Consider the following 13,082-nt stretch of genomic DNA (forward strand, 5'->3'; position numbering starts at 1 on the left):
CCCTCACTGTCTTTGTTATTTAATGTCCTCTCCTCAATTTAATGGTCTTATCCCTGGAACTTACCCTCCTGGAATACACACAACACTCCCCACCCTATGCTAGCATGAATTCAAGTTCCCACCTATACTAAAATGCTACTTCTTGACCCTCTCCCTTGTACCAATCTGGCAACAATGATTTTTATTTAGTGGTAAAGTAAGTTGGAACTCTTTTCCATGTAAGAAAGAAAACCCCAAATGAATAGTACATACACATTTCCTGAAGACACAAGGAGGATTTTCTTTTTAATTTTTCACAGTAAAATTCAGTCTGCATGTTCTGATATTGTTTGATGGTTAAGCACGGTTCTCTGAGATGAATGTTAAATTTTAGGTTTTGACTATAGCACTTCTATTTGAAGTCAATTGTTTTTTAATTGTAAATGCATAGGCCATTAAGATTATTCCATAGTCCATGTTGTTTGCTTCCAATTAATGGTAACCATATCTCATATTTTGTTGGGGATGATCAAGCATGCTTTTGTAATTTAAAAATGTTTCTCTGTCTCTGTATTATCATTTATATCTGAAGATTCACTAACAATCATTGATGGGTCAAAAATATTCTGTTTGTAGATAATTGCTAGAATAAGCTGTTTAGCATGCAGCACTGTCTCTTGTTTAGGCAGCAAGTCATTCACATCAGACCACATGCAAGTATATTCAAAAATACATATTAACCATTATCTTCACATGTAGGTTAACATTAAGTATTGGTATTCTAAATTCTAAGAAATCTGATTTTTTTTTTTCTGCTTATGCGTAGTCTAGTTACATTGTATGTGCTCCTAAGTCTGAGCATATAACTCCCTGAATAAACCCTGGACAGCCATGTAAATTGGAATTAGATCCGTGAAAACCAGTATGACTCTGGTCAAAAGCTGGCCCTGATCTTACTGGATGCGTGGCGATACATGAAGGTAGGGTAGCAACAGAAAAGGAGTGAATCTCACTAACATGAGAAGAAATTAGATGGCCGTACTGTCCAAGCACTGAAATAATCAGTGGTGTCATACTGCCCTGCTCCCACTGCTGATGTTTTCTTCCACTGTGGCACTCAAGGTATGTTCAGGCCTTAAGATTTTGCAGTTTCATTCAAAAACTGACATAGGAAGTGAAAAGATCCTATCCCCATTAAAGTCTTGCTGTCTTGTCAGAGGGTGACCTTTGAATGAGGAGCCTATAAAACATAATACTCTCCAGATAAAAGTGATAGTATTTTTTTTTCCTCACTGATCTTGTACATTCAGATATTATTGTGAATAAAAGAGATTATATTTAAAATAACATGTAACCTGAGCTCTAGTAGCAATAAGAAACTGATAAAAATCCCCATGCATGATAAAGAAGTTCTAATGATCTAGAAAAAAACCAGATCTTTCTGGCAGAGAAGTTCATGTATGTATTTACAGTGTAAATCTTCCTGCCTTTGGCTTTTCCTTCACTTCGAGAATAAGAGACAGAATTAGTTAACTGGTAGCTACTTTTTACAGAGAAAATCAAAGCTGCTTCAGCTATTCTAACAGATGTTGATGAAATATCTGTCCTGTCCAACTTACTTATGCTTTTTTGGTTTTTTTTCATCCTTTTACTCCCCTTGAAACAGGGTCCTGACGGATTACCAATGCCTGGCTGTTGGCAAAAGGTAGGATGGGCAGAGCTTTTGCTTTTCAGGAGCAGTATGCCCTTAGAACACAGAAATGCCTGTCACAATCATACTGTATCAAGATACGCTTCAGAGCCTCCTAGACAGACATATCCAACAATGCAGGATCAGACTTCTCCATGACAGTTCATGTGATATGTTGTAATTTATGTAGAATAATTCATTGAGGCAGTAGAAATAGTTGGCATTAGTTGGTAATAGTTTCATGAATGGTCCAAGACTTTTCTTTTTTCACATGAAGACTCACACATCCTTTGGGTTCTGCAGATGATCAGTGCTTCCTATTAATTATAAAAGCTCATGAATGTGGCATTTTTGTCAAATATTTCTGTCGATGTATTATTGTATTGGCTTCCTGGGATACCAAGAAGGACAGTGTATCCAGACCTTTTCCATTGCCTTTCTTTTCTATTCTTCAGTAAATCCTCCTGGGTTTTGTGTTTTATGGCAATATTAAATGGCAACATTATTTTTGTAAAGGTTTAACCTAGACAGTGCTTGATTTAAAAACTTAGTGTTCAGAATAATATAGTTGGACGGATACTAGCATATAATATATCAGAAACATGAAGCATAAGTGAAATTCTGGGTGCATTTATCTCTGAAGAATAGTTGGTGCTGAGGAAATAGTTATCCATATTTGCAACTCTGCCTTATCTATGTATTTATAATAGATGCCTCAAATATCTTACTAATTTGATTAATCTGTATCTCTTTTTGTCTCTGCAGTGATGAATCTAACCTTACAAGCATGAAGTTGTGTATATAGTGCTCCACTTTTTTTATTTATAGTTGAGAACTGAAAATTTGATTTTGCAAGTCTGAGATATGTTTACATGTAGCTGCTTCTACTTGTTTGCAACAGTCCATACATACATCTTTTTTTTCACCTACATCTGCAATTAGATGATACAATAACTGCAGGATAAACCTATAATGATTGTCTCTCTAATGGGAGAGATCTCAAAACAATGATCAATAATAGAAATTAATATTTCTGTAAATTCTTATATTTTGGCTTGTGGATGTGCATGGACAATGAGTGCCATGAACTAGTTTACAAGAAATTGTGACCAAATAAGAGCAAAACGCTATGAAATGTACTGTACCAGCTGCTGTTGGAGTTTACTGACTTGGCTTCCATCTTAAACACATCACTGGTTCATGACACCGCATCTGCTCGTATGAACTAAAAGCATGAGTTTGTGTGCCAGACCTGCTTGCTGTGTGATCATGAGTGACTGTTGACGGTGACCTTTGATTCCAGCTTCTGAGTCATTTCCTTTTGTCATCTCAAGGGAGTCACACCATGGCTCATTGCTAAAAAGAGATAAACCAGAGGAGCATAGAAAGAGGCCTTGAATTTTTGGGGAATAGCATTCCAGCTGCAGGTGGATGGCTTCCATTCTTGTGGGATACGTGGCCCCTTTGATCAGAGAGGGTCCCGCCTGTTGATCAGCATCGGTTTGCCTTGCACTGCTCACAGTCGTGAAGACGTTCACGATAGGCCCTGTCGAGTCCTTAATCAAGAGGGACAGAAGTTTGAGGAAGAAACCAGACTTACCTGTGGGTTGTTTGAAAAGGTTACAGAGGTGCTGCAGGGATCATTTGATGGCAGACACCGCCTGAAACCAGATGCTTCTCAACCTCACTCGAGGACGGACAGAGTGTTTATACACTCTGCATATTGTATTTTGGGACTGCTGGAGGAGAAAGCACTCCTGAGGTGGGGATGAACCAGATCATCCTCCAGAGGATGGAGAATGGAACTGGCCAGAGATGTATGTATCATGGTGTGGTTTTCAGGTTATTCACTTTAAATTACACATAACTAGCTGAACTTCTCTACGGGAATTTGGAAGCAATGGTTGGTTTTGTTTCCTTTTCCTGTTTCTGTTACCATGAAGAATGCATTTCAATAATCTATTCAACATTTGTGGTGACGGCATTGAAAAAGTACTTTGAAGCCACATATTCATCTTGTTTCAGTATTAGCAGTTTTTATTTCAGAGTCTTTGAAGCCTCTAAGTCTAGAAAAGAAAGAGTTTATTTTTGTGTTTCACAGAATAATGTATTCATCTTGCTTCTTTTATGTTGTTATGGTGATTTTAGTGGACATTATTGCTCAAAAAATATTGGAGAGAAACAATTCTGTGTGATTATCACTGCACATTTGTCACCACACTCCACTGTTAAATGTGTTGATTTTTCTCCCTTTCTGTTCAGATGGCTTTCTAGAGAAACATTTCCTTCTCCACTTTTTTTCATTGCTAATACGTAATTTGTGCACATTTGTAGTTTTGCCATGAGGTATTTTTTACAATTTTGAGTCTTCATATGGTGCACTGAAGTTAGTTTGAGAGTATAATTTATGAGAAATGGTGCCATATTTGGCAGATGGAAAATCTTTTTATATCACTTCTGTTCCTAATGTATATAGCAGGATCATCCCATTTTTAGGGGCTTTTTTTTGAAGAGTTGTCTTTCCTATGTAGACCAAACCTAAAGTTGAAGAAGACAGCTTGTCTCCATTCATATGAGGGCACCTTATGCCCTTCTTGGAACGCACATTTTTCCTTGCTCCATCAGTTCTAAATCATGTGAAGATGGGGGTCACACTTTTTGTATTGCTTCACAATCTCAGATCGATGGAAATGCCACTACAATGGAATATTTCTCTTTGATGAATCTTTATTTTCATTTTGGTATATTGGAGTCAAACCCAGCTTTTCATTGAGGAAAACCTAGATTTTTAAAGCAAGAGGTCAATTTAGTGGCCTCCATATGTATTTTTACTGCTCAGTTTTATCTTTCCAATAGTAAGAAATAAACAGATATTCACAGATATAGGAAATATGTTTTGCTTTCCCTAAATTTTCAGAGATGCAAGTATCAACCTGTTAGAATAGTGATGATTGCAACAGTGAAAACCTTCAGGATGCACAGACAGAATATAAAACGTTACCAGAGTGTTACAGGAACGATGCCACTGAGGGCCTTTCAGGAGGAGGGCCTTACAGTAAGATGAAATGTTTTTTAAAGGTCCTTCAGAGTATTTAGATGCAAAATCAAGTAGGATGTTTTATTATCTGGCTTGATGATTTAGCAACTCCATATTGAGATTGTCCACAAACACAACTCATTTAAGAAATAGCAACAAGATAAATAATGCTGATAAATAATTAGCACCTTCTTTTTCTTTTTTTTTTTTTTAAATTTGTGTACTTATATTTTTTAACTGACTCCTAGCATCCATTTCTATATGCACCAAAAAAGCTAGCAGAGCTTTGGTCCATGGTTTTGTCATTCAGGAAATAATTATAGATGCTACTGTTTTAAATGTTAGTCAAAACTCAGCTCTCCTTTAACTCCCTGACACTGAGACCCTACTGAAGAAACACTTTAGCACCTTCATTTGCTTTATTTTCTGTCTTGTAAAATAAGTTCTTTATTAAATTTCCAGCAGGTAGGAATACTTTTTTTCTTAAATAATCTTACTTGGTTTTTTCCGCCTTTGTGTTGTTCAATATCATTAAATGTTCATTCCTTTTAAATAACCATTAGTGAGCATTAGATAAACAATTTAATTTGAAAGGTTAAACTACATGCATAGATTTGGCATTAATACTTGCATCTCAGATTGAATTAAAATGAAACTTAAACATATCTAGAAAGGTAGCATGGTCAGTAGAAGAAAAAAAAAATTTGGTTTAATATTTCATCAAGAAAAGCACTCTGTGAAGACTTGCAACATGTTTGTTTTGTTCAAGAAGCAACTATTTCTGGTGCTATTATATCTTTTTCCTTTTGATGGCAAAGCTACAGTTTGAACTGCCAGTGTGTCGTATCTTTTAGTGGCATTCCTCCAGATAGGTATGATTTGTTTTGTTTAGTTTGTGACAGGAACAGTAATTCCTCTACCAGTCTTTTCAGTTGTAGAAATGTGTAGTGGTATTAGTCTACACAGTTTCTATATCCCTGACTTTTTCAGGTATGATTAATCCTTGTTTCTTCGAGAGTTTTCAGTATTTGTTTCATACAAAGTTTTGTAATTATCTGTTACTCCAGTTCATTAAAACCCCATTGTGCAGAAGTCCCTGCTACAGAGGCCACAAATCTTTTAAGCACTGTTTGGAATATGTCGGACATACATGGTCCTTGTCTTCATATTCATAAACTAACTATGGGAATGCTTTCTTTCAGGATGCTTCAGAAAACTTTTTTTTTTTTTCCCCTGAGGTAAAGCATGAAATGTTAAATGACAGAACAATGTATTTTTGCTTTATATTTTTATTTATTGCTGGTTGTGATGTCATATTCTGATAGTGTAGCAAAGCAGAATGATACTTTTCATCCAGTTGTTTGTATATTCTTTTAGTCTATGGTGTAAGTAGTATGAATGAGTTTCAGAACAATCAAATCCATATATCTGCACATGTGTAAAGTACAGAGTTGGAAAATTAATAATTCTTAAGGTTGATGTACGATGTGAAAAGTTATCTTTGGCCCCACTGAGCATCGCACCCATGGACGGGGTGCGTGTGACCGCCAGTTCTTGGTTATGCCATGAGAGGGACAAAGCAACCCCAAATGAGATCAGCAGGCCTTTGGTCCTCGTGGGAGGGTGGTGCCTGCAAGGCTGGGGGCTGTGCCAGCATCCTGGAGCCCGTGGGGTGTGGAGGGAGTTGTCCCAGTGGCCGCCCCAGAACTGGGATCACAAACCCGGATCAGCCATGCAAGGTTCCTCCCCTGGCTGTGCCTCCCCAGCCCCAGCAAGACCAGGGGACAGAGGTGAGTCCTCTCCTTGCAAAGCTCTTTGAGACACGCAGGAGGAAGGACCCAGGTGTTTTGCTTTATAACGAGGGGACTATTAGCACCTTCAGCAGTGGGGTTTTGCCTACATCAGGACTACTTCTGTAAGAACTGCAGAGACATTGTCAGCCTGTTAATTGAAAGTGATGAAGAGGTTCAAGGCATGCAGAAGTTGACTCTTTCCTTCAAATTTCCTGATCTCTGCTACTTGACCATCTTGTATTACATTTTTAAATCTCTGTATTTTACCTAATGAGATTCCTATGTTTTCACACTAAAGGCTTACACAAAACACATCTGCAAAGATAGTGGTCAAAAGAAAGTCTAATTTGTAGTCATTGCAAAAATTCTATTTCAGTGACTGGAATTAAAACTTAACACTGATTTTTTTTCTTTTCTGCCATTCATTTTTATGGATGTCAATGTTGCTGTAATGTACAAATGAAGGTTTTATTGCACCCTCTGTTATTAAAGTATTTTACGTGGTGGTTGGATTCATTAAATGCAGTTAGAAACAAGTGCCTGCCACCATAATTTCTGTAAAAGATACTCTCCAGAAAAAATGGAGTTTGTATTTTAAATGGGATTTGGAGTGTTGTTTTTGTTTCATTTTTTTTTTAAGTGCATCCAGTTATCAATGCTGCTTGGAAATTGAATTTTCTTTGAAAGCAGGGGGCCTTAACCTGGGACCGTTAGTGTTTTACTTGTTTCTATTTTAAAAATAAATTGTATGAATTTCCCAGATCCCATTGGTACTTGCACACTTCCCTGAAGTATTATGGAGAGTTGGGTTGGTGGAAGAATGTTTTACATATTGTTAACATATATGTGGATATTCTTATATTATTGTACATGTTTGGGAAAATATCACACAACTTTAAAAATGTTGCTAAGATGTATGTATCTGAATTTTTCCTTTGGAAAATATTATATATTTTTATTTGTATTTTTTACTTTTTTAAGTTCATCTATATGTGCCGTTATTTTTGTATTGCAAATGGTCTCATAAATGAGGTAGAAGAGATAAAGATACAAAGAAAAGTAATTTGGCAAGGATTTCAGTGTTTGGGGGGAAAAATACATGGGTCAACATCATATTATCAATACTAGAAATATTTTGAGTGTCTTAGCAGTGTAAATATGTGACAAGACCTCTTTTGATGAGTAGTGTAAAGAATTGCAAGGTTTTAATCACCCATTTTAATTTGTTAATATTTACCACTTTCTTGTGGCCACTGGTCTGGACTTAATTGAACCCGATCAAACAGCATGCTTTTGTTTTTATTATTAAAATTTCTCCTTGTTTTTCAGTTGAATATTGTTTTGTTTTCTTTCAGTTTTGTACTTCGGGTTTTGTTTCTTGCTTGTGAGAAGTTGATCTTCAGAATTATTTTTACACTATTTATGATTTATTTTCATAATGTAAAAAGTGTGTAATTATTAAAATATTAATCCAACCATTGGTGCTGATTTTGAATAGTTATAAAGTTCTTAATGTTGATGCAAAAAACTGTTCTGGTCTGTCTGGATTTGAAAACATATGCTGCTTTGTGCCAGCTTGAAATTTGAAGTCTAGACCAAGTTGTGTCAGACATTCACACAAAAATCAGGGTGTCTGCCACGTGTGCAGTAAGAAAACTCACCTTCCTCTTTGTTTTCTTAATGTGTCTTTCCCCTTCAAAGCAGTGTCTCTTCATTATCTTTTCTAAACAGGCAGCATGGGCTGCGGGCATCCACAAATTATGTAAGGAAGAAGCTTTGCTGCAGAGCTTGGAGCCTTTCCTCACTCTGGGAAAGTTGCAAGGATCTTTGTATTCACCAGAAGTTGAAACTATGGCTTAGGCAAGTTCAGAGGCACCCTGGGATCTAAAGAAATAAAGCTGAAAATCACCAGTCTCCCTCTTCTGTAGTTCTGAAGGTGAAATATAAGCCTGAATTGCTGAGAAATAAAGATGTGCACAGACAGTGTCACAAGGAACAGTGCAAGCTAGAAAATGTGAGGGTCTCTTTTCCACAGATCCAGCTTGTTCAGAAATGATGGAACATAATAATTATTACAAAATGGTATATTTTAAAAGAAAAAAACCCCAAAAATCACTGAGAAGCAGCTGTAATTTCTTGAACACATTATTTGTTTGGATTTTCTAAATCCCAGAATATTTCAGAAATAGAACATTCCATATTGTTTCCCTTTCCATCACCTCAAAAATGCTGTCACTGCAGGTGGAGAGGTTTGGCCTCTCCTATTAACTCTTGCTAATTCCCAGAAATGTCCATTAATCTTATCTAGCTCTGTTTTAGACTATTGGAGGGACTAAAAATACCTTTGCTCCCTTTCCAGGATGAGGTACTTCCAGCTTAACGTGCTGTGTTCAGCCAGGCTGAGCATGTGGCCCCGAGGGCTGCAAGTGCTGCTGTCACCCCAGCTGGGCAGGCCTGACCCAGGGGATGTCCTTGCTTCAGCTGTGCCAATTTTGCCCTTTTCTTGCTTCCATCCTTTTCCTTTCTTCTGCTTTCATAGAGAAATGCAGTTCTGGATGTCCTGCCAAAGCACAAACGTGTGTTCTGAGCTGCTGCCAGAGCCAACACCCCATGGGTTTCCCATTCCATGCTTTGACATCATCCCTGTTATTTTTCACTTCTGTGCTCCCTTTAGATTCTTTAGGGCCAAACCTTTAGATGCTTTAGGTAACCAATATGCCTTCACATCCTACTGCACCCATGGGACATGACTTTCCTCTGGCATTGCCTCCTATTCACATGCCTCTTTCATAATTTTGTGATGTGTCAAAGCATGCATACATACAGGACTGCATGTGAAATGCCTGCCAGTTCTGCCTCTTTTTTTTTTTTTTTTTTTAATGGAGCTTTAATGAAATACTTAAAGGCTATTATGCAGCTCTGCCTTGTGGACCTACTAAACCTGCTAATCCTGACCCAAATAAAAATTAATGCAACAGAAGTGGCTTCTTATGTCCTCTTCTCACACAGCTTCACCTTGTGGTTCCACTGTAATAACACACAAATGTTTTAAAAAATAACAAACAACTAACTAAGGAGCTGACAAAGCATTTCATGTCCCAGCAAGCAGTAACAACTGCACCCAAATAAATACTAAATGAAAACAAAGGAATGCCAAAACATTTAAGTCATGTTGCTGCAGGCAGTCTTTCTGTCTTCCCAGGGTTACTAATTTGTCTTCTGTTGGCTTCTGTAAATTTCCAGATGGAGGGCATTCTACTTTCCCATCTCCTAGATGTAGTAAAAAAAAAAAAAACATTGGTTTGCTGCATATATACATATCTATACATTTATGTCCATATATATCTTTATATTAATATCTTCATGTGTCTACTTGAACATAAATGTGTGTGTGTATATATATATGACCAGAAGAGTTCAGAAAATACTATCCATCAACCTCTTCAGAGAGATCTCTGTCTGCTAGTATAGTTGTACTCAAGCTGCTTTATTTATCTCCCAGATCAAAGGTGGACATGGCTCCTGCCACATAACCAGGATGCAGGGTTTTTTTCCATGTGCTTACACCAAGACAGAATGTTCAATAGCTAAGAAATATCCTGATTTTTTTTTTTTATGTGCAGGTTACAGCTTGACTGAGTTTCCAAAGTGCCCACACCTAAGTGGAGCTGTCACAAGGTCTTTCTGACATCACCTTTGGCTGCTCCTTCCTGGAGCTGACAAGTACCTGGCAGCTTTTTTCCAGCTTTTAGGATCTCTCTTGTATTTAGTATATTAAAATCATTGTGAGGTAATTGATTCTGGTTGAGATAAAGCTGATAAAAACAAATGTTGATAACACACCCGGTGTTTAACTGACTCGGGGCCCTGCCAGACAGGTCACTGCATGAACTCACAGGCAAGTCCATTCCCCTTCCAGAGCAAATGCCAAGCAGCTGCCTGTCCCTGAGAAGGTGCAGGCAGCTATGGTTCGTACATCTTTAAATTTCTGTACTGAAACAGGTCATCGATGCAGAACAATTTCTACAGCAAATCCATTTGCAATGGGTTTACTTCTCAGGATGTACCAGCAATATATTGTTTTTCAGAGGAACTTCTTCACCGTTGCATAGATAGCCAGAGGCACCTTATGTGAATACTCTGGGTAGCTGTTAGAAATATTTTCTCCTTTTCATCCTTCATACAGGAAGCCAGGCTGCTGGTTTCTGGTACCATGCCAGGACAAAGCCTATAAAATCATGGAAGAAATAAAATGTTTATAAAGCAAACAGAGCAGGATGAAGTAAACAGCATGTTTTGGTTTGCATTTTTGGTGTTTTACTAAAACACGAGTATTGTGGAAAAGAAAAAAAAAAAGAAACTATTTTAATCCTACTATATATCATGCAGAGATAGCTGCCAGTATTTACTGCATAGCCTTATGAGGGCAAGTGGTGCTGCAAAGGCCTGTGTCTGGGTCAGGGTCTCTGCTAATCTTGGGAGACTCCATGCATGAAACTTGGCAGGCTTGCTCCTGCTCATAGTATCAAGAGTGTAAAAGAACTGTGAGCCAAGAGGGAGAGATATTTCCTTGATTGTTAAGACCCTTTCCATGGCTTTAAAGGAAGAGAGAAACAATCTTCCCTTTCTATTTCACCTGCCACTTCAAGCTTTCCTGGTGAGGTTTGCTGTTGCTTCAAGGTTACTAAGCTAGCTGTAAGCAAACCTGCTTTTGCTAAACCTGAAACAAAAGCCCTGATACAAGGCTGTCAGTGCATGCTTCTAAAGAAATACCAACACGATATTTTCTATATACCTTAAATTTGTTTGTGGCCCCGAGTTTCTGCATAAGCAGGACAAGCCAGATCAGCATGAACAGCTGAGAATTTCTGGTGTTGGCATTGGCAGCAGCCCTGGAGGAAGGGACAAAGCTGTGCTCGACACCGACAGAGGGCAGGCACCAGCCCGGTGTGGGAAAACCATTTCTCCTGAAATGCCTTGGGACTCTCAGACTTGGATGCTGCCTGGCCCCAGCACTTCTGTACGTTGCTGGTACACGGGGATTGCTGCTAAATCAGTTTGTAAGGTGTAGTAGAACTTGAACTGCATCTACCCTATGCTAAATGTCATTGCTCAATTTTCAGAGATGCAGGCAGCAAAGAAAAATATTGCAGAGAGCATTCCTGACAGACTCTAGCCTTGGCTCTGTTTGGATGTTAGCAGATCTAAATGCCTGTTCTCTTTTTGAGGACCCGTCAATGAATTTCATCATTGCCTGTACAATACTGCCCTAGCTGATACTTTTGGCAATTCCTATCTTTTTACGTCTTTCTGCCTGGACAAGGCACTGAAGACAGGCAGCAGCCGTCTCTTGCTGGGATGTAGAGATAGAGCTGCTATGACTTCTACTGCTGTTGGCTGGTGAGGCAAGGTTTCCAATGGAGCAGGAGTATAGAATGTCAAACCAAATTTAACACTGAGAAAGCTCAAGTAAATGACTGGATGGAAAGAAGTGCTGTATAGAGAAGCAGAAAGGTGGCTTGTTGGCAGAAATATAAAAAAAAAGAAAAAGGAAGTGTGTTTCTTCAATATGCCAAATTTGGGATGACTGGCTGGATACTGATCAAGAAAAAGGAAGTATCATCAGCACAGGAAATTGTGTGGCTTTACATATGCTCTCTGAAAACTCTTCCAAACATAGTGCTGCAGGTGGCATAGATGAGCTACAGATGGAGTAGTGGGGCCGTGGGCGAGTGTTCGTGCTGTCTGCTCATGCAGCCTCCTGAAGAGACGGTGCGTGCTTGGCAGGGAGAAGGTAAACCCGAGGTGCTCCACCGGCAGCTTCGCTGTTTTGAAATGTGATGCCTCTTGACAGGAATTCTGTCCTCCTTCCCCCGTCTTATTCTCCCCTCTTTTTCTTGTGGACTTTGCTGTCCAGCGAGATGGTTATTAAGTGTAACCATGAAGAAATGCCACATTTGAGTAAGTCACTTCTTTTTGAGTCTGTGTGATCACAAAGTGATCAAGGACTGGGTATATTTAGATATTGCCTAGACTTAAGAGTGAACCAATGTATTTGAGCACCACGGCTCTTTTCTACATACATATACAAAACCTGGCAAACCATAAATCTGATTTCTTTATAAGAAATGAGGAAATAATGATACTGGCTCTGATAGACGTATACAGATATATATCTCAGCCTACTCTTACAAGTAGATTTTGGGACATAAGAGGCAGAGAGGGACATTGAATAATGACCCTGATTTTGATTAAATTATCCTCTTTGTGTTCCTCACCCCCCTCCCAGATGTTTGTGGCAGTGGCAGTGTGGCCACCAGGATGACAGACGACTGGCAGGAATGGCAGGATCGCGCGTGGGAGCACCCCCACACACCAAGTCGGTTGTTTGGCGAATTTGTGCTGGTCCGCAGCCCTAGGGAAAAACAAAAAACCAACACAACTCCAAGGCACAGGACTCACCCGCGGCTGGCCCGCCTCAGCTCGGCAGGAAACACGAGTGCCCCCGAAAGGAAACCCCAGGGGAACGGGGAGCGGTCGGGACGGGACGTCCCGTCCTGTCCCGTCCCGCCGGAGAAGGCGG

The 13,082-nt window shown here is 38.9% G+C and overlaps 1 protein-coding gene and 1 long non-coding RNA gene across 10 annotated transcripts in view; one reads left to right on the forward strand and one right to left on the reverse strand.

Annotated features, from left to right (window-relative positions):
• COL25A1 (collagen type XXV alpha 1 chain) overlaps positions 1–3,185 on the forward strand; it is a 291,232-nt gene extending 288,047 nt beyond the window's left edge. For 7 of the 9 annotated variants that reach the window (XM_085578995.1, XM_085578980.1, XM_085578985.1 and 4 more), the window contains 2 exons: positions 1,646–1,684; positions 3,004–3,185. In XM_085578995.1, coding sequence (XP_085435121.1) covers positions 1,646–1,684; positions 3,004–3,039 — 75 coding nt within the window. In that variant the 3' untranslated portion in view covers positions 3,040–3,185. Of the gene's footprint in view, positions 1–1,645; positions 1,685–2,434; positions 2,573–3,003 lie in introns of those variants that run through there. The other 2 variants (XM_085578986.1, XM_085578987.1) reach the window with 1 other exon arrangement.
• A 6,461-nt stretch (positions 3,186–9,646) lies between these two features.
• Positions 9,647–13,080, reverse strand: LOC110468001 (uncharacterized). Its single transcript, XR_002464966.4, has 3 exons — positions 12,962–13,080; positions 10,343–10,727; positions 9,647–9,769 (listed from the first exon to the last, which is right to left on the reverse strand). It is a non-coding gene; the product is annotated as an uncharacterized LOC110468001 (long non-coding RNA).
• Between the last annotated feature and the right edge of the window lie 2 nt (positions 13,081–13,082).

Source organism: Lonchura striata, chromosome 4 (genome assembly GCF_050655825.1).
Source record: "Lonchura striata isolate lonStrDom1 chromosome 4, ASM5065582v1, whole genome shotgun sequence".
Lineage (NCBI taxonomy): Eukaryota > Metazoa > Chordata > Aves > Passeriformes > Estrildidae > Lonchura > Lonchura striata.